This window comes from Oculina patagonica, chromosome 7 (genome assembly GCF_052425735.1).
Source record: "Oculina patagonica isolate OP01 chromosome 7, crgOcupat, whole genome shotgun sequence".
NCBI lineage: Eukaryota > Metazoa > Cnidaria > Anthozoa > Scleractinia > Oculinidae > Oculina > Oculina patagonica.
The window spans coordinates 11,999,664-12,021,526 of NC_135764.1; the positions used below are offsets into that span (position 1 = coordinate 11,999,664).

Below are 21,863 nucleotides of genomic sequence, written 5' to 3' on the forward strand. Positions count from 1 at the left end.
GCATAAAATGCGTTTTGGTCGACATGTATTTGTTCATTGAATAATAAATCACCTCATTAACTGAAGATATACTTTTCACTTGCTGTTACTGCCTTACCCCATAATGTCTTATATAACCTCACAGAAAATTGTCATTTATAGCGTAAACAAAATGAAAACGTAGAAACAACCTTTTAGTAATGCCGAATACATATAATTTATCACAATCAAGAATCGATTTAACGTCTTTTATCAATTTGTTTCCCACTCAAGGTACCTGGTTTTGAGTTCCCGATTGCAACGTTGTTGTTGCAACGTTAATATCTACTATTTGGTATTATAATTCTAACACAAACAAAGAAAAACAATAACAGAGGTATGAGACAATTTATCTCCTAGGTAATACTCCTCGAGTGATTATAGGAAGTCGCATTCCAAGAAATCCTATCAGTAAAAGTGGATCGGGCTTTGTTCAGTTGAGCATCAAGTTTGACCGACTGGTAAGAACGTCAATTTCGTCAGCATCCCTAACAATCACAACTCTTGTCTTTTTGTGCTTTTTCACCGCCATGTTAATAAATATAGAAACAGTATTACTCGTTGACCCCGGTAGCATCTGTGACCTTCACCGTAAACAGCCACGATTCCTCTTTGATATATTCCTCTTGTTTGAGGGCGCCAATTTTCTCTTAAGATACCCATATTCAAACCCAGAACAAGACAACCAAAAAAGGGCCGTTAGCTAAAATAAGCGCGACTAAACACTTTACTGTAAATTAGTCACTTTTTTTCACCATTATGCTGGAAAATTATAAGGAGCATTTAGTCACAAGAACTAACCATAAAAACAAGCGCAAGGCACACATTTCTTTTTATTGGACCTCTTGTTATTGGAGGACCTTAGGGTAATTGGAAGCTTTGTTATTGGACACCTTATCTGATTGTGATCCTAACTTGGGAAAATTAGAGGACCTTGGAGTAATTTGACGCTTTGTTATTGGACACCGTATCTGACTGTGTCCTATTTTGGTATAAAAAGGGTTCTGCTAAGAATCAATCAGATTCTAGAATTTTGTTACAGCTGTTATAAATCTTGTTAATATTATTTCCTGCAGATAAAGAAGCCGCGCACCTCCTCCTACATCAGGCTCGTTCTTTTGCCCAGTGGACACACAGTCTACAAAGTGGACACACTCTCTCAGTATGTCATCCTCGGTAGTAATGACACTACCCTGTATGTTGGAATGCCAACTGCAGTGTTCAGTATGAATGGATCATACGCCATCTTAATAGATAGAGGTGCGGTGGTTGGACAAGGCTGTTCTTATGACGGACCACCCACACCAGGCATCACATCTGTTAATGACTGGTCCTTCAGTGTGGACGGTGTTTGTCCCTTTGGGTATTACATTGGCCCACCGGCATATACTAGCTGCGTTGGTACGTATCTTGTTACAACAACGAAGGTTACCATTGCTTGCATGAGCTTGAAAAAATAACAGGATCAGTGAAAAATGTTATTAACTAGCTCAAATTCTTGACTAGCTTCACCATGTTCGCCATTCGGTGCAAACATCGAACTTTATTTTTCATTGCGGAGTCGCACCAACCAGCGCAACAGCCGCAAACTGATAATAGTAATCATCAACACATCAATTAAGCTCAAAAGACGTTGTACCTCTCTACGAGGAAGTCTTCGTTTGCAAAGTCAAACATCAAATTATTTGAAAAAAAAAATTCAAAAGAAAAAATAATAAAACGTTCTTTGAGGCACTAAAGTGCATTTTGGCACTTACGTGCATAAAAATACACTTAAGTGTAGCCTCCCACGCACTAGTTTTTAGGGGGCGATTGTTTAATTGAAGCTGTTTATGTTTTTTTTTTCGTATTGGTAATCTGAATTGTATTAAAGTCAGTGTAATTAAGGATTACACTACGAGTGATATTTACAGATTCTCTTAAAATTACATGGGCCTTCAGGCAGGGGCACTGTAAATCCTTTTTAACAATTCATAAATTTGCTTGCTCACAGCCAACCATTATGAAGTAATTTTGACAGTCATAATAAATCCATTAATTCCGGATACCTGGAAATTATCACGTCGGGCACCCATGTAAGGTATAGAGGGTTGAACGGGGCCTAACCCTTCACCCAACCCCAACCCCCATTGTAATGTGGTAAAAGAGAAAAGCGCCAAATTCATCAGTGTAGGTTGGTTCAACAAGAAATTTCAGTATAAAAGGAACCTACCATATATATAAACAGCTAAGGCCGTTTCAGACGCCATACTTCACTTGAGCCGAATCGAATTAGTTTTTTTTTAACAAATTAAATAACCTGCTCTTTTGCTACTACCGTCACTGATAAAGTATATATTTTTATTTTTGCTAAGAATTTTATGTTAAAACAATTGCAACTTACTAATTTCTAACTTTTTTCTTAGTTCTTCATCAATTTAAGCTAATTTTAGTTTACAGGATGCTTGGCGCTATAGATTTGCATTATGTATCAGGATATGTGAATTATAGGCGTTATATCCCTTCCATTGCAGAATTTTTGTTTAATCTATAGTTTAACACATATAATTAATATTCACTTTCAGACATGAACGAATGTGGAGCACCCACTTCCTCGACACCTTCAGCCGCAGATCATAATCACAGTAGGTTAACTTTATTTTCGTCTCCAAGAATTAGTCATGTGCTGTAGCTAAAGTAATGGTGCAATTCTTTTTGTAAACTAATTCATTTTGCTTCGACTTGCTACCAATCTTAAAAAAATATACACGCAATGCGTGCATGTGTTAACTCGTGATGTCCATTAAAGCTGAAATTGATGCTGAAACTGCCTTATAAGGTGCTGCCAATAACCTTTTAAATAAAACTTATTCATCATCCTCGGAGGCCCAGGAGCTTTTTTCCTCCTTGTTTTGCCTTTTCCTCGCCCCCAACTAACTGCCCTGGGTCTGCGAGAATGTTTAATCATTGTTATGCAAATGCAAATGCCATTTATGCAAAGTGCCTATTACTTACATTAGCGAGAAGTAATGATGCAACGGTTGCTCTTGAACCGATATAAGGAAAAAAAAATAAAATGGTTTCAAAATTTATTATTTCTCCACAGCAATTTTACCAACAACGGCTTCCTCTTATTTGCCATGGTCGATTTCTTCACCAGGTAAGAAGGACGGGGTTTGGGCTGTGATTAAGAACCATACAGATTCAGATTCGAATCAAACAAGTACATGTAAATTTGAAATTTCATAGCCTGCTAAAACAGTCGGTTTGGGCCAATATTATGACTAACTAGGTATGAAATATGGCTTAAATCGCAGAAAAGAAGAAATAAATTTGCAGAAATTATGTTGAAATGGATGCTTATTGCAACAATTATTCAAGAATGGTTTGAGTTGCTAAGTAGCCATTCCACAGTTTTTTAATATAGGCATTTAAATAGCTTTCTCAAAATACTTACATTATATAATGATCTGGAAAAATATTGCGTTTAGATCAAAACAACTGAATTTTATTATCATTAACATTATTTTGAAGTGCATTTGGGAAAATTGTTTCAATATTGTTGGTATTAAGTCGCTGTTTTTGATGTGTCGATATTTCCGATGGTCCTTTTGAAGATTTGTGGAAGCAGACTCCGTTCAAGGCAACGTCTTCGTGTTTATTCTTCCAGCTAAACTGTTCTATTTACTCCTATTCGGTGCACAAAACAATAAAGTGAAATTGTTACATTTATGTAAGATTTTCAAATGATTTTTAATGCTCCTAGCTGCTTTATAGGAACTCCAACAGACTTTGCGAGCAGGAATTTTGCTGAGAAAAATATGGAAAATGTAAATGTCAAAAAAATGCTGTTATTAGAAGGAATTTCTCGTTGGTTGGCACACTCATACCTTTGTAAAAAATCTTAACAAGTTTCCGGTTTTTTTTTTACAATAATTCATTTACAATAGGCTTTTTTAAGTAGAAAAGTGAAAATTAAAGTGAACTATTGTACTAAGTAGGTAACTACAGTTAAATAATTATTGATCTAATTACTACACAAGATTTATTCCCTCAGGAATGTTCCATTTTTTCTTGAACAAATTTGAATTGTTCATTTTAAAAGAGATGTACTTTTCAGTTTGATATTCCTTTATCAAAATTATTTCGAAGCGGCTCAAACATGGTTATATTTCTTTGCAACGACATGTCCACAAGTACGATTTCCCTAAAATATGTATATAATTTAGCAGATCCATCTTCTCCTTTGAGAACCCTAACATGATGTCGCAGTATTTAGTCAGGCTGCTATCGTCCCAAATTGTTCACTTTTGTGATAAAAGCGTAAAACTTTGCATGATTACTACTAACCATATAACAAACAAATTCCGATATGGATCCAAGATTAGTTAAGTCCTGGACTCGAGATGTGCGCATGCCCTAAAACGCTCAGCATGGAAACGAGGCTGCAAATAAAATGGCTTCAAAATGGGTCTCAGATAAAAAAAATACATTTAAAACTGATATATTGATCACATTTGTTGTTTTCTTCGCTATTTTTATAGCAGAGATTAGAATTAGTGTGATCACGTGACCTTTCTTTACACTTTACAAATTTGGTTTGGGGTTCCTGTGATGGAATGGTAAAAATAGATGCATGCGCTACTATGACTCTTTGATAATAGATAAGGTGGTTATTTGGGTGGTAATCAATCCGATTGAATAAAATTTGGGCTAGACCAATCAAGAACTCCATATGGGTCACGTGACGAACAATTTAACTGACTGAATGTGATTGGGATTCCTGTGGTGGAATGGTAAAAATAGAGGCCTGTGTAGGTATATTTATCAATAATTTTCAAAGCCCAGTTGTCATCTTTTTTATTTTAAAGATAGCAAAAACCTTTTCACAATTTGGGCTAGACCAATCAGAAACCCCATATGGGTCACGTGACCAAAACAGCCGCTTTGATTGCATAGTGGCTCCGTAAAGATAACTAAATAGCGGAATGAACTGATCTTTTAAAAAAAAATAGGAAAGAAAGAAAAATGTAAGAAAAACACTTTTCTCTACCTGCCGACCACGAACTCATGGCTGTATGCAAAATAGGTACAAAGAATTAATGAGGTCATGGTCACGTAATACATGTCACACAACAACAGTTTTAGTTTACAATAATGATTTTTAATGCCAAAAATCCTAAATGTACACTATGAGACGTCGGCATGACCTGTTCGTCTTGGGGCCGACTTACCAAAATATTTACAACCGAGTGTGTGCCTAGAGGGGGATCACGAGGGAGCAAAGTATGCTTTGGATACAGCTCGTATGCATTGACGTAGGTTTTGTAGGGCAACATTTTACAAACTGAGTAGTAGATTAGATCTGCCATCTCCTCTTCATGAGGGTTGTCTTGTGTGTTCCCGTATGGTAAGTCCGTATGGTTATGAATAATTAAAGCCAGATATAACCATGTCATTTCAATGATAGAAAATACCTTTTTTACTTAAACGAACCCTGAAATAACCTAAAACATGCATGAATTATTCACAAAGCGGGTATGACTTAACAGTTTTATCAGGTACTTCAGGTGGCAGTTAATATAGTGATTACTTCTGTGTGATTGTTAGTTGCAGTTGCCTCCACAGTTGCACAACCCAGTGCAGGTGAGATTGGCTTTTCGGCATTTGCAGCGTCCCCGAAAACCAACTGTGCAACCACAGCGAATCAGCTCATAACACGAGTCCTTGGCTTGCGAGAGTGTCGTCCAATAAGGCACCCAGTGACTGTTTTCAAGCTGCCATCCCCATCTAGCGGGACTTGGTAATGTAGGCTGCTTTAACAGGGTCTGACTCCATACATAACCACCTTGGAATACAGTGAGTTCTCTTGATATGTTGCGATAAGGATGCTTGGGTGGCGGGGGGGGGGGGGGGGATGTTTTCAAGGGATCTCACCTTTCTTGAAAAAAGCTCTTGCATGACTTTGTTGACTTTTCTTAAGCTGCTGGTGCGATCGTATAGGAGTACCACAAATCGCTCAATTACACCCATGCATGCTTCATCAATATCCTCTGGCAACATCATTAATGCTTTAAGAGTGTGAGTGAGTGAACACTTTCCATACATCCCACGCCGATTTTTTTCCTCTGCCACCAAAAAATGAAACAGTATCACACCCTGTCAATGCGTGAAACATCGGCAACACACAGGTTTTCTCTCGACCCAGGGATGTAGCTATGACATGTGCTGGGAGGTTACGGACATGCTTGAAAGAGCCATATGAGATCCACAGCTCATCTAATGGGAGAAGTGGGGCAATGGAAACGGCCAACACAACAACATCGGTATCATTGCTTTAAATCATTATTCGTCGAAAGTCATTCAAGCTAGCGTCAAATGCGTGTATCATCATCCGCAAATCAGCCTCCTCGTGACTGCAGGGCGCAAGAGCACTCACATCTGCTCTGTCTTCTCTGTCTTCAGAACACAAAACGCTCTCTCCGTGCGTTGCGAAGACTTTTTTCCCCTCTGGAAGCTGTAGCGAAACCACCTAGGAAGAAGAAGTCTTCAAGGTTGCCATCACGGTTTTGACATGCAATATAGAGTTTCGAGAACAAGGCACAGTCTTCCTTCAATACCGTCACTTTGGCCTTATCTTTCGACAAGATCTTCTTTCCTCTGTCGTTGAACGTAGGCAGATTATTCTTCTTGAGGGTATCTTTCAGAAGTTTTTTTTGTCCTCAAGTCTCTCTTTAAAGAATGCTTTGCATTGTTGCTCTCCCATTTTCCTTGCGTTTCTAACAGTGTGCACAACCTCTTTATTCATACTGTCTTTTGTGTGTAGGGCTGTCAACTCTTCTCCATTTTCCTTGAATGGATTGCCGAGCTCTTCAAACGAGGACACCAAATTGAGTATGTTTTTTGCAAAAGCACTTTGGGTTGCCAGATTTTGTTTATGGTGTTTTTGGCTCTCTTTAGCAGAGATGGTTTCCTCGAATTTGTCAACCATTCTTGACAGTTCTGGTCCAGGAACCATCCATCGTCTCAGCGCAGCAGGGTTTTCGGTCAACCCATTCACTTGTTCATGGGCGTGGTCTAGTGCGATTGAGGAGAACAATCTCTGTGTCTTGTGCACCACAAAAGCGCCATTACGGAACTCTGCACAAACGTCTGGATGCTTAACAGGAAGCTCGCACATGTCCTGGTAATGCACTGAAAGCCACCTTGCACAGTTTTGGCTGTCGAGAGCAAACATCCACGGAAGAAACTCTTTAATAGCTTTAAGATACAAAGAAAAGTCAGCCTCGCGAATGCTCTCACAAGTTGGAGACAACGGTAAAGAAGTTCAAAATCTAGCACTGTGGTCCAGTAGAGAAACTGCGGACACTTCTTCATCTTTTCGTCTTTCCATTCATTAAATGGTCGAGCTGGTAGCCCATCAATCGCCTCGGATTTACTGTATTCTTCATATATCCCTGTCATACCTATCAATAACGCTGTTAGTTATGTCGCTAGAGATGGATAGGAGGCGGTCATAGGATATGCACATTGCAAGCTTGTAGAAGACATCGACGAGTGATTTTTCTGTTGTAGCTCCATGGATCTTCAAAGCTGCATGGATTGGAAGAGGGCACTCTCTGCCTCTTATATGGTTGGTACTGTGAGTGGTACCAGAAGCATTGTCGGATTTGTCTCGAAATCGAGATATGCTGTTAAAAACCAACAATTGAGCAACAGTAAGGCACGCCTGGCTCTCTGCTGAATCCTTTTTCATCGCAGGGCCTCTCATTATCATATTTAGCAATGTTGTAAGTGAGGCTGGAACTGAATCTGTCTGGCAGTTGGGGGCAAATGTTCCATTAAAAGAGATTTTGACCTGCAGTATTTCTCTCCTTACAATCATCGCTGCCATTGCCAGGCAAGATGCCTCTGAGTCCCTATTCTTAGCCTCGAGTAAAACACCTCCGATTTCATGGCTGAGGACAAAGAGAACCTCTCGTCCTTGAGTGTGTGCTGTAAGGTCTGCAAAGGCTGCAATATGTGCTGTAAATATTTTGATAAGTCGGCCCCAAGACGAACAGGTCATGCCGACGTCTCATAGTGTACATTTAGGATTTTTGGCATTAAAAATCATTATTGTAAATTAAAACTGTTGTTGTGTGACATGTATTGCGTGACCATGACCTCATTAATTCTTTGTACCTATTTTGCATACAGCCGTGAGTTCGTGGTCGGCAGGTAGAGAAAAGTGTTTTTCTTACATTTTTCTTTCTTTCCTATTTTTTTTTTAAAAGATCAGTTCATTCCGCTATTTAGTTATCTTTACGGAGCCACTATGCAATCAAAGCGGCTGTTTTGGTCACGTGACCCATATGGGGTTTCTGATTGGTCTAGCCCAAATTGTGAAAAGGTTTTTGCTATCTTTAAAATAAAAAAGATGACAACTGGGCTTTGAAAATTATTGATAAATAAACCTACACAGGCCTCTATTTTTACCATTCCACCACAGGAATCCCAATCACATTCAGTCAGTTAAATTGTTCGCCACGTGACCCATATGGAGTTCTTGATTGGTCTAGCCCAAATTTTATTCAATCGGATTGATTACCACCCAAATAACCACCTTATCTATTATCAAAGATAATCAGAGTAGCACATGCATCTATTTTTACCGTTCCATCACAGGAACCCCAAACCAAATTTGTAAAGTGTAAAGAAAGGTCACGTGATCACACTAATTCTAATCTCTGCTATAAAAATAGCGAAGAAAATAACAAATGTGATCAATATATCAGTTTTAAATGTATTTTTTTTTATCTGAGACCCATTCTGAAGCCATTTCATTTGCAGCCTCGTTTCCATGCTGAGCGTTTTAGGGCATGCGCACATCTCGGGTCCAGGGCTTAACTAATCTTGGATCCATATCGGAATTTGTTTGTTATATGGTTAGTAGTAATCATGCAAAGTTTCACGCTTTTATCACAAAAGTGAACAATTGGGCTATTTTTTGGACGATAGCAGCCTGACTATCTGGAGTAAGGCGTTCGCAAATTTTCAGTTTTAAAAAAAATTGTCCATAGACCTCCTTCCAAAAATATATCGCAAGGGAACAGACATAATAGAACATGAGATATAAATGTTTTTGTAGTCTAACAGTTTGGGTTTGAAACGTAGCTTATTTTGTAAAGAAGTTCATTTGTATATCTACCTTGATTTGATAAAAGGTGGCTATCGGCTGTTAAGGAATGTATGGGGTTTCATTTTTTGTTTTTTTGTTTTTGTTTGAGGATACGGAGAATTGTTCGGCTTTCTTCCAATGAAATGTCGCCCTGTCTAATGTAGTGAATGCAATCTTACTTTTTTTTCTCCCTCCCTGTCTCCCCCCCCCCCCCCGTCTCCCTCCCCCTAGAATTACTTGTGGTTAGTCTAGCCCAGTCTCTAACTCCAACCCCTCTCTTTCATTTGAATTCTAGTTGCGCGCGCTAACTAGTTGAACAGTTGTGATCTATAGCTTTCCATTCTGCTGTCTAAAGGAAGTTTGCCGGAGGACATCATTAAGTCCCGTGAAGGTGAAAGTCTTACGATTTGCAAGTTGTGCGTCGGCTGTTATCGTACCTCAAACCGAGCTTTAGGCGGTTAAACACAGATAACCGGTCGGCTCGTTTTGCCAGGTACAGATAATGTTGAGCTTGCTTTAGACAGCAAAGGTCTTTAGCCACATCAATTAGGACTCGGAACTAGACTATACGGGCTGATTTGAAGGCGGTCATAACGATATTTGGCTTGAACTTTACCGTGGCTAAAGACTTAGTTTTTTACTGTTGAAGTTTGGGAAGCGGGCGTTACGCGCTCGACCACATTCAAATACATCCGGGACATTGTCGGTTATTTCTAAAAGAAACATGTCGGATTGGATAGCCAAGGAATCGCTTCAAGCGCTGATGTGAGTACATAGTTTTCTTTTTCCCTCAGTTTTAGGCGTTCTGCGCCTAGCTAACACTCATAGTTCATAGTTCTCTGTGATTCGCTAGTGGGAGGCGATGCGACCGTGTGCATTTCCGGCCGCGACAATGGAGTTGACAATTGAGATAACACATGCCCGCTTCCTCAGATATTTCGCCTGATTTGCTTAAAGTTGAATCGAATGACGATGTAGAATGCTTTAGTTCAGTTTATTTGAGACGTGCATGCTTTAAGAACGCTACAGTTCAGCTCTCCGCCGAGTGTTTTCTATTTTCTTCCATGTCTATCTTGGTATTAATTTTGACTCACATTTCAAGTTGTAAACACTCTTAATTAAATTGATAGAATTCTTGATTTAAACAAAATGCCGTATATGCAGTCTTTTTGGTTAAAAAACACATAAACTAGAGTACCTTACGTTAAACTTGAGCTAAAATTAGCCCTCATTCAGCGTTCGTTACAGAAATAGGGCTTCAGAACTACGGTGTCATGTCAAATTTCGGGAGACACCTTTTATCAAATCAAGTTAGATATAGACTTGAATTTAAAATCTTCTACTGAAAGGAGCTTAAATATAATCCGTTGGTTGCACTCTTACCCAGGTCATTTATTAATGAACTATCGTGTTTAAACTTATAGATTGCTTCAATAATGCCGTCGGTATTGCCAATCGCAGTATCATCGCTGATAATCAGATGACAGCGTCATCCTACTTTAACTCATTTCACTATCCCTATTATGGTCGACTTAATGGTAACAGAGTCCATGGTTGGTGTGCTAGATTGCTTTTTGGAAATGAAGAATGGCTTCAAGTTGACTTCGGACAGTCATTTCAGGCGTGCGGGCTGGGTACCCAGGGTAACCGGGGACACGGTTGGGAAGCTTGGGCTACAGCTTTCAAATTGCTTTATTCGCAAGATGGAAGTAACTGGACAACTTATCAGAATGGGAGTGGCGTGGAAGTGGTGAGATACAATTTCATTTAAAAAAGCATCGTTGTTACAAGTATCGTTGTAGAGCAGGGCTGTTTCCAGACAGAACTTTTAGCAAAAGAAGAACAGGACCTTTACTTCACATCTTTTAACCCCAGGACACCCTAGGGGGGGGGGGGTAGTTTGGGGGCGACACTCCCCACGAGGTTTATTCAAAATTTTGAAAAGACGAATAACTCTACAAGGCAACCATGTGTCCATGATATTTTACGTTGTCATGGCAACGTCATAATTACAAGCAGTTCTGGACAAAAATCGCCATTTTAAACATTTTTCTTTATTTTCCAGTTTTTTTAACAAACTCGTACAATTTGTTTATTTTTACATTCTGCTTTGATTTTGCATCAATTTCCGTTATTTTCTGACTTTCTAAGAAAAGGGTGAAATCCAAGATGGCAAAACAAATGACGTCATGTGACGGCATATGGCGTAACAACCAACCAAAAATACGTCATCTTGTAGAGTAAGCTACAGGCTTTAGAGCGAAAACCCTGGGGAGGGGTTCCATCTACGCCCCCCCCCCCCCCCACCCCCTTTGAACGACGGTGGGGGTTCGAATTTGCTTGTATGTCCGAGGGTTAACATTACACACCTCACAATCGGATAAACGTCTCGCTCTTAAACTTTCACTCTAATGTTCCAGAATTTACTCTATATCGACAATTTTAAACATTTCACGTGAGTTACCTATGTTTAGCACTTTACATATTTCTAAAACAAGGTCCTAACAAGCCTGTTTCAAGAGTCAGTTAGTTGGGGAGCAGCGCAGAAAACGGCGAGCAAAAAAAAAATCGCCATTTTTTCCACTCGCCGTTCTTCGCGCTGCTCCCAACTAACCGGACGCCTGGAATAGGCTAGGTCATCACACAATCTAAAACCAGTTAACTGTTTGTGAATGCTCTTTCAAGTCACGGTTGAGTGAGTACTATTTCTAAGATAGACAGTTTCCATCAGAGAGTTCTGGAAGTTCGCTCATATTAAACAAAGCGAGATAATTTTCGTAACAATAGAGAAGAAAGTGGCATGATGAACTGACACATTCTTGTACCTTTTTGTAAAGGAATTTCACAGAACAGGTTACACGATTAACCAGCACAAGTTACCAGTGCCAGTGTCTGCCAGGTACTTTCGCTTTCATCCAACTCAAAGAAACCGGGGAAACTGTCTCAGAGTTGAGATATATGGAACCTTCGGTGAGTTATCACCATTAGTATTTTTCTTTTACTGTATTTCCTTTGCTGTAATCTGTGCGTCAACCGTTCGGCACTGCAAATCTTTGTTATCTTCCACAATGAAAGTAAAAGTTCTCAACACGGCAAATACATCCATAAAAATAAGAGCTGGAAGTTATTAACTTTATTCGGTATACTATCTTGAAAGTGAAATTCTCTCTCGAGACACTTCGACTAGGCGTGGAATACCTGTAGGTCAGAAATCGCGTGCAAACGAAGAAGCGTGTTTTATTTTTATGAGGATTCTACATGATTAGGCAACTTTTTCTGTTTGATGCTGAAAAGCTCTGAACATGCAGAGGAATTGGATGTTAAAACCTTATTACTGACAATTGATAGGCGCCATTGAATTCTGCACTATCCTTTGAGTCTCTGAGTTAAATCCATAAAATGCGCTGTTTAAGACTAAAAAAAATCTGGTCTCCATTTTGTTTAAATTCGGTTCAATGTAATTATAGGAAATTGCGCGATTCGAGTTCAATTCGGATTAACAGGGTACGAGTGATGTTTTGAAAGCTCTCAAAATTGCACGAACCTTTAGGCGAGTATCTATTTATCACGAATTGTACGTGAAGGTCGTGCGATTTTTTATTTTTAGTATACTAATCAAAATTACGATTCGGAACGGTAAGCTTTATAACTGCTCGGTTCGTCTCCAGCATACTTAAAGTAAATTTCTGAATCTTCCCTAAACTTGGCAACATCTGAAAATCTTCGGAAGACATCGGTTCAACTTCAAAAGTCTTTAGATCAACTTCAGAAATCATCGAAAGTCTTCAGGTGAACTTCAGAAATCTTCGGAAGACTTCCGTCAACTTCGGGGTCAACTTCAGAAATCTCCGAAAGTCTTCGGAAATTTTCAGGTCAACTTCAGAAAGAAAAGTAATAGGTACTCCTGGAGAGTACAATTTGGGATTAATTGTACTGCTCTCGTCCAATCAGAATCCAGTAATTTTGTTGAGTGTACTATATATAAGCAGAGTAACCGTCAACATTGATATGAATTTTGCTCATCTATATTCATTTAAAACATTTGCTTTATTTATTTTTTTCACGTCAGTGTATGAAAAATTGCCAGGAAAAATAAAAGACACTATTTGAAACACTCGCAACCCTGATCACAATACAATACTTTTAAAAGACATACATCGTGTTTCTCTTTTTGTTTTTTTCTGTCGCTTAAAATAAGCTAATTATCAAATCATTAATCAGACTTTAAAAGACACATTACAAACATGTTTACTTGTACGGACAGAATTGATATTTGGAATCCACCGAGTCCCATTACCATTTAGATTGTGTATTGTTATATAAGCAATGGTTTTCCTTATTATTATCAATACCTTATTTATACAGTCAGCACGACTGTTACGAACTATTTTCACGGCATGGCAGCTCCTCTGGACTTCAAGCTACATATGCCAGCAAACTGCGAACAAACCTGCGGTAACACTCCAGGCAGTTACAGATGTTCGTGTGTAAGTGGATATCAACTGGATAATGATGGAAAATCTTGTACTGGTGAGATACATGATTAAATAAGTCATTCTTCGTGGAAAATATAATATAAAAGGATATTATTGAGACCATAATGATACCCTTTAGTCATGTAAGACAATTCTCAGTTTGAGATTTATGTACTCTGTTTGCAACCCGAGGCAGAGGACATCTCCCCACAAAACCAATAATCAGTATTTATTATAACCAGAAATATTTTTTATATATGGAGAACGCCGTGGACACTTAATCAGAGGAGAATGGGAGATTAATATTTGAGAAGAAACATTTCCTGCTCGCTTCTTCACTTTCACTCGGCACAGGACGCACTGAATTTTGCGGCTTGACAATCGCGTTGAGTCTCTTTTTTGATTGGAAAGATGTACGGAGTCCATGATGAAAGGGATTTTAGTGAAGAGAGGATTGAACTTTTTAAAATGGGCCAAAGACAAGTAGTCGGCAATAACCAAAGGTCCACTGTAGTTTTATTGGCTATGAGTCCATTTTAACCAAACGACTGTGTATTCTCTGTATAGACATCGACGAATGCTCTTTCAACAATGGCGGCTGCAGTCACCACTGCTTCAACATCCCTGGATCGTTTTACTGTGGATGCCCTGAGGGGATAACTATGAGTTCCAACAATTTGACCTGTGATGGTAAGTTAAATTGCAAATTCAGGGCCTGAAGTATTACTTTCAGATACCGAATTTTGAATGTTGAAATGCACGTCCCCCTCCACATGAAGTAGGAATTATTGGTAACTCTTTCCTAAAGACATATTCCGGCTGTCGGTCCATGGCCAAAACAACAAACAAAAGCAAAAGAGGACAAAAGGAAAAAACACAGAAGCAGACCTCTTTGTGCTTGAAACACGCGTAGTACGCGTTACGTTCACCTCATGAGCTTCCAGAGAGCTAGTGTTTGTTTTCCAGGACAGGGATTTTTTATCAATTTAGAGCTCGGAATTCGACCGTTTGATTGCCCAGGCAATCTTTTTTGAGTTTGATTGTGTTTGATTTTCGATCACAATCGAACTCAGTCCGTGGATCGAGTTCGGCTGAGTATCGTTAAATTTCCGTCCGATTCCCTTGGCAGGGTCTAAATAGATTAAATGCCTGGAAGTCGAAGTTTTTACAGATTTTTTACGGGCAGTCTCATTCAAACCTATTGAAGATATTCTATCTTTGGCTGCCGGGAAATGCCAAGCGATTCAAAAACTTACTGTCGCATTGTAGTTGACGAGCTTCAGCATACAATAAAACCACCATGCTGTATTTCTCCGAAATCGAACTTGAAAATGAACAAAACAATTAAAAATAAATGTGCTCTTGTCGTTAAGATCCAATTTCAAGCGTTGTATGCAAATTTTGTTTTCACAAAACCGCTTCCAAACTATGAAACGGGAAAACAAGATTTAGGGACAAAAACTATTCAGGAAACTCTATGTTCGCCGTTAGAAGCTTGTTTCATCAAGCTGTTTGAAAAGCCAGATTCCGCGTGGCCTTTTAAAAAATCGTTTTTAACTTTTTGCTTCATTCTAGACCCTAGTGTGAGCGTTACATGCAATCCCAATAACATGACGGTGGCGTTAGAAAAGGAAACCTACCATTTCTTTGAAGTCAGTCAACTGCACCTCCACTATGCATCATGTAGAGCCACAGAGAATTCCACACACTTGATCATCAGCACCCCTTTAAATGGCTGCGGGACATTGGTGAACGAAACAGAACATGTTCTCATTTTCTGGAATGAAATCCAAGCAGATACCGTGGTTATCGATAACGTCATCACTCGATCACATGACATTAAATTGCCATTTTCCTGCAGCTATTCCAGAAAGACCTTACTAAGCCTCGGCTTCACTCCTCGGAGTATTTACTTTGGAGATGAAGGTAATGAAAGGATCTTATTGTCGTTTCTTAAAGGAGCTACGTTAAGGGGATTTTGCAGAATTTTTGGTCTAAACTTTTCTGAAATTAGTAGTAGGCAACTTAACCCATGAAAAACATATCTTTGAACATTTAAAGGACGTTACAACCTTGATTCGCAGATATAAATTACGTAACGGCTACAAATAGCGATTTTTAAGACACGCGGGAACAACTTGAAAAGTTTAGCCTTGATTTTTCAAGTTGCAATCCATTTCCATCCTGGCCATCCGCAGCCAAACAGTTTCAGTGCTCTAGCTTATATAGTAATTTGTAATAAAAAGGACCATTACAATTATGTTTCCTGCGAAAGAAATATTAATTTGTTCTACCAGTGGAGGTTTCCTTTAAAATTACATGCTGTTATGTCCTTATTCTAGCGGGATATGGTAACTTCACCTTCAAAATGGACTTTTACAAGGACTCTTCATTTGCCGCGCCCTACACCGAGGGGGACTACCCACTGGACATGCCACTCAATGATTTTGTGTATTTGGAGTACAGCGTGGACTCCAGTGCCGACCTAGTGATAATGGCAGACAACTGTAAGGCCACAAAGGATGGAAGTATTTATTCCTGGCCACAATACACCATTATAGAGAATGGGTAAGTGCGCGTCTTGGATACACAACAAACAGGCAGACATTTTAGTTGACTTATAAAAAGTGAGCTTAAGCACAGATGTTTTGCAGCCAAGATGGCAAGAGCAAGTTGAATGTTGTAACTCTTCTTCGGCGAGTGTCGTCGACCTCTCGTACGTAACATCAAGTTACGGCAGATTCTAAGACGAGAGCGATTCACTGTTCTAACTCTTGTCTAGGCAAATATATACTAGTTATGCAACGCTTTCGAGTGGTATACTATGGAATATCCCACGAGTCACTTGTATTTTCTCGGTATACACACGAGCCTTTAGGCGAGTGTGTATGCCAAGAAAATACAAGTGACAAGTGGGATATTTCATAGTATACCACGAGAAAGTGTTGTGTAACTATTTTATACCATGCCATAGAAAATACGCTTACTAAATTTTGTCGAGAATACAGTCGCAACGCACTATGGGAAGGTTGGGTTGAATACCGTCGAATATACAACGGCTTTCCTGTATTCTGATTGGCTGTATTTTCTATGGCATGGTATAAAAGGGTTTAGTAGTCTGCTGTGCAGTACTTCCTTTGTACAATGCTGTAATTATGTTTACAGATATGGTTTTATGTTTACAGTTGACAAGGATGTAATTAAATATTAAAAAATATAAAAAAAGACTGCAAAAGTATGAAGGGAAGGTAAAAACAAGGGCCTTCTTTTAAAAAGCAAGAAATAATAGAACATCTGATAAAAGGTGAGGTAGTGTTTGAGGAAACATTTGGTACAGCGGACAAGTTTCAAAATCACATAATTTCATTCAGTTGGAAGTATATTTTGGATAGTTTTATTTTGAAAAGTTTTTAGTTTAGTTTGGCTTTCTTTGTGCAAGCTATATAATACTATTTTATGTTGAGCAATCTGGGGTTGAAAATAAAGATCTGTCTCTATGCTGCATAAATAGAACAAGTGAAGATATTTTTGGGGAAAGAGGTTCTTGGGACTCGAGTTAATATGTATTTACCTCTCTGGTGTTTGACTTCCTTTATAAACTTCCTTTTTTAGGGTTCTTTTGGCTTGATGGTAATTTTTTAAGTTGAAAAACGACTGACTATTTATGTCGCGCGGAAATAGCTTCCTTGTTAAAAGAAGCCAAGTTTTAAAATAAATGTATGTTTATTTTTCGTTGACAGCTGTCCACGGGATACAACACTGGATTACAGCTACGATCCCAACCGAAGTTTCCAACAGTTTAAAATCAAAACTTTCCGATTTTTCGATGATTACGACACGGTGTACTTCCATTGTGAGTTGCTGGCCTGTTACAAATACTCCCCGAATTCCAGGTGAGTTCAAGTGGCATAATTTACCATCACAAACTAGTGACTGAGAGTTAATACAAAACGGCTTCCAATCTCATAATACGCTCTACGTTTTTTGCACGTGAATGAGTAAATATTATCCGTCTGTACCAAATATTTACTAAGACCGGTTTTATCCCTAGTGCATATGGCAAGTAAGTTGAATAACTCCAAGTCTCTGTCATCAGTATTAAAAAAGTTTTCCGAAGTGTTCTCAGGATTGAAGGTGTCGGAAAATTTATCTTCGGGACAAAGCGCATGGGCGTTCGTAATTAAGGCTTTTTGGATAAAAGGAACAGCATTTAGAAAGTTCAACGTTTTGAGTATAAGTTTCTAACCAATTAAACCAAGTGGTTTTCCTCTTTATTTTAATTTAATGTGCCTAGTTTACTTGGTCTGGTGACTTGATTCCTTTTGCTTTCTTTTTGTCAATTGACGGGAACAAAGTAATAGAATTCGGAATGAACCACTTCACAGTGGTAAAGCGTTCGAAATAAAACCGCGAGGTGTTGGGTTCGACTGTGGTTGTAGCCTGACTTTTTTTGCTATAATTCAGGGTTTCTTTTCAAGTGATGAGTTGATCCATGTATATGTTGAGGAGGCAGCGTGTTAAAACAGGAGCGTGGCTGAGTTAGGGCGCTACTGTTGTAATTTAGGGGTCCCAGGTTCAAACCCTTCACTCTGCCATTAGCTGGATTCTTTCCCTGTGGTACTAAGTTTAACTCCTCGGTCACGCATAATATATAGCCAACTTGTCTGCATCCTGCCAGTTGGAATTTTCAACCTTGTTATGTTCATCTAAAATATTTGCTTCCTCTGCTTCAGTGGCATGCCTGTAAACTAGCTATCTTAAAGCTGAGCGCATGATCACTATAAAAAAATTATCTCATTGTCGTTCGTTGGTATATGCCAGACGTCTTATTCTACAACCGATTCCACTCACAGGTGCAGCAGGGGTTGCTTGAGCAGTAAAAAAAGAAAGAAGAGAGATGTGACGCGTGACGAGATAGAACATGAAGAAAGTACAACTAAGGTCATTCTCACACGCGGACCTTTGTTCATCAAAGAAAAACAACCCTCCAACCGCGAAGGTAAATTATCAGAAAAAGTTCCTTTTGACGGAGTAGACTAGTAGGTCAAGCTGTTCGAGTGGAAAACCTTTAAAACCAAGTTTGATTTGTTTTCTACCATAAACAAGGCTGCTGCAAATGGTCCAGATGAGCGATTCCGACGAAAAACATAGTACCGCTCGCTTAATTAACCAATCAGATTGTGTAATTAAGTTAATTTGAACCGTGCAAAGCTGGAAAAAACCTATTTTTCATTCTATAAGTGAGCTTGGTTTTTTTACACATATTTCATATATTTAAGATGGGGTAGAAAGTGTGCACTGCGTTATTTTCATAGATTCGTATGATTACAGAGCACAGCTCTAACAATTCCTCTCTCCACCCAGGGGACCAGCGATCTGACTAGCATCTCCTCTTGGGGGAGAGGGAGCGGAAGGGGGGGGGGGAGGAAAAGCAATACCCCTAGTCGCTTCTTGCTATGTATGGAATCTAGGATAAGCTTAGGTGGTGTGGGCCAGTTGGCTTAAGCTTCTAGCTGATTTTATCTTTTACGAATCCTGATATACTCTATTTTTCCTGTTGGAAACGCTCAAGGCTGGAAGCCCCTTTTCGACGGGAAGACTAATATAATCTGCAACGCATTACCGCGTTTTAATTACTGAACGATCCCTCGCCAAAAGATCTGTTACTTTGTATCACCTTCGTGACCTCTTTGCTGAAAGATACGTTAACAACCTTTACTTTCTGAAACGCATTCACTTGTTTGGTTTCCACAGATTCCAGTCACAGCAAACAAACTGGTCTGATTGGTGGCGTGGTGGCCGCTGGTGGATTCGGTCTGATTGCAGTCATAGCTTTGACTGTTTTATATATCAAGTACCGCATGGCGCGTCGGCTTATGAACCGCAAAGAACCTGGGAACCAGAACACCACTCAGAGCGAGCAGTTGGGCCAAACAAACCCTTGCTTCCACGACTGGAGTGACACGATTGAAATTTAGGAGCTGCAATGTTGCTGTCAAACATTGTTGCTGTTGTAGCATGCAGTTAAGTTAGTTACTATAGTAGCTGCAGCTGCAAATTAGAACTTTTTAGTAAAAATGAGATCACGATGGTATGCAATAATGAAGCCATCACTATATACAGGATTTAAAGAAAACCAGCGTAATAGCGGAGCTCCTAAGCGTAGCACCATAACCATGAAAGAAGGAACACTATCGAAATGAGTTCTCATGGTCAACATGGATAGCGGCATGGTTCGCGGGCGCGTACGTACGGCGTACATACATACGGAGTCGCGCAACATGGCGGCCATATAGTTTGATGGTAGAAAGAGTGAAGCGTATAAAGGCGGCCGTATAAAGGCGGCCTTTAAAATTTAAAGAGGTTTGAAAAGAAAAACAAGAAGCAATGAAACAAAATGTGACTGAAAATTACGTGTAGAAAGTAATCGACCGCCAAAAAAGTGGACATTAAGAGCCTTTATCGATCGATGAGGAGCATTCGAAAGCTAAATCGGGTTGATATAATAAACAAACTATTTTAATGCTACGGGGTAAAAAAAAAAGGAAAAAGAAAAAAGAAAAAAAAAAGAAAAAAAAAAACATGACCCTCTGGGATTTGAACTCACGACCTTCCGATCCGCAGACTGGCACCCTACCGATTGAGCTAATCCGACAGACTCTGCGATTCACGTTGAATATATCCTATATCAATGTAATAGATATTGTGGAGTCTACTAAACTGCTGCGAAACTATTTTCTATTGCTAGAAAGCAGATAATTTACTGTACTCTAAAGTAATTTTTCGTGCTATGAGTAATGATTTTGCCCCGCTTTAAGATTATTATTTTTGTCGTACTGCTGACATTCGGTTTAACCGTGAGCTATTTAAATTTGTCTTGAACCTATAAACCGCCATAAACATTAGTACTTTGGCCGCTTATTCACTAGAATGAAAACATTGTAAGCTCCAGTGAAAATTAAATAAATGGGGAGCTCCGCTTTTAGGCGTGCCTAAATCTATATATTAGCCTTTTTTGTAACGTTCGATACCAAGCGACAAAGGTATAGGCCTTTGAGCACACTAAAGCCCGCTTCACACTAGAGAAATAACTAAAACTTATATAACGAAATGGACAGAAAGACATCAATATCAGCTTTCTTTATTTCATGCTAACGCCATTGCTTTCCTTCTGCTGACCTGAAACATCAACATAAGGTGTCTTTTGGCGGTTGCTTGACACCATGCCGTTTTGTAGTTCGATATCACCGTTATATCGCAATGGTGAAACAGGCTTAGCTGTTTGCTGCATTTTTTATAAGATAGCAGTCGACTAGGTTGCCGATTGTTTATGGTAAAACACGGTTTACGTGATAAAGCACAAGCCATTTGGCAAAAGTTAAGTTGCTATGATAAGTCGCAAGTTACAATCGTTTCAGGCCTTTTTTATTCTGCTGGTTAGGAATGCTGTTTTTATAACCATTCGCTGTTTTAAAACAGTGCAGGGCCGTAGCTAGCAAGAGGCAAGACGAGGCACTTACTTCGTCTAGCTTTTAACCAAAACTAAAACAAATACGTTGAAGTGGGAAAATGATCCCCAGTTGAACATGATTGATTTTTCTGAAGTGAAATATGCTGAAAATAGTGTCTCAGAGCTTCTAGATTTCAAACTTTTCTTCCAAGGTCCCGCTAGCGGCTTGTGCTTTCGACAGGCACAACTTTTGCCTCGTCAATGCCAAAAGTCTGGTTACGGCCCTGCAGTGAAATGACGGCACCTATTTACTAACTATTATGCAAGTTATCATTTAACCCAACGTATATTCCTAGCACTTGTGTATTTCATTCAATATAACCTTGTACCAACCAATAAAATGTATACAAAACGTTTGTTTGGAAATGAGCACTTTTTGTACCAGTAAGGCTTTTCCCTTTTCCTTATAACATCGCACCGGTAGGCTAACGTTATTACCTAGATTACAGTTTTTTTCACTAGTGACGTTGGCATTAGCACAAATACAAGGATATGTTAGTTATGACATCAGTGACATAAGCATAGGAGATATGGGCATAGCATTGTAGCATTGGCTTACTTGGAAGGTGGGGGGGGGGCTAAATTGAGGATTCAAACTTAACGTATTTTACGTTTAAAGCCAACTAGCGTAAAGCACACAGTTGATCTGTGCGCTATCAGACACATGACGTTGTGTCAATATCCGAAGCAAAGATACCTAGAATTCAAGTCGACGTGAAGC

The 21,863-nt window shown here is 39.2% G+C and overlaps 1 protein-coding gene across 2 annotated transcripts in view; it reads left to right on the forward strand.

The window, feature by feature from the left end:
- LOC144659409 (uncharacterized) overlaps nucleotides 1–21,498 on the forward strand; it is a 32,209-nt gene extending 10,711 nt beyond the window's left edge. Inside the window, exons 7-19 of one of the 2 annotated variants that reach the window (XM_078519824.1) lie at nucleotides 379–479; nucleotides 1,095–1,419; nucleotides 2,583–2,642; nucleotides 3,104–3,157; nucleotides 10,582–10,907; nucleotides 11,995–12,127; nucleotides 13,523–13,687; nucleotides 14,200–14,322; nucleotides 15,208–15,558; nucleotides 15,975–16,200; nucleotides 17,373–17,525; nucleotides 18,486–18,631; nucleotides 19,387–21,498. In XM_078519824.1, coding sequence (XP_078375950.1) covers nucleotides 379–479; nucleotides 1,095–1,419; nucleotides 2,583–2,642; nucleotides 3,104–3,157; nucleotides 10,582–10,907; nucleotides 11,995–12,127; nucleotides 13,523–13,687; nucleotides 14,200–14,322; nucleotides 15,208–15,558; nucleotides 15,975–16,200; nucleotides 17,373–17,525; nucleotides 18,486–18,631; nucleotides 19,387–19,610 — 2,387 coding nt within the window. In that variant the 3' untranslated portion in view covers nucleotides 19,611–21,498. The remainder of the gene's footprint in view (nucleotides 1–378; nucleotides 480–1,094; nucleotides 1,420–2,582; nucleotides 2,643–3,103; nucleotides 3,158–10,581; nucleotides 10,908–11,994; nucleotides 12,128–13,522; nucleotides 13,688–14,199; nucleotides 14,323–15,207; nucleotides 15,559–15,974; nucleotides 16,201–17,372; nucleotides 17,526–18,485; nucleotides 18,632–19,386) is intronic. The other variant, XM_078519823.1, reaches the window with a different exon arrangement.
- The last annotated feature ends 365 nt before the right edge of the window (nucleotides 21,499–21,863 follow it).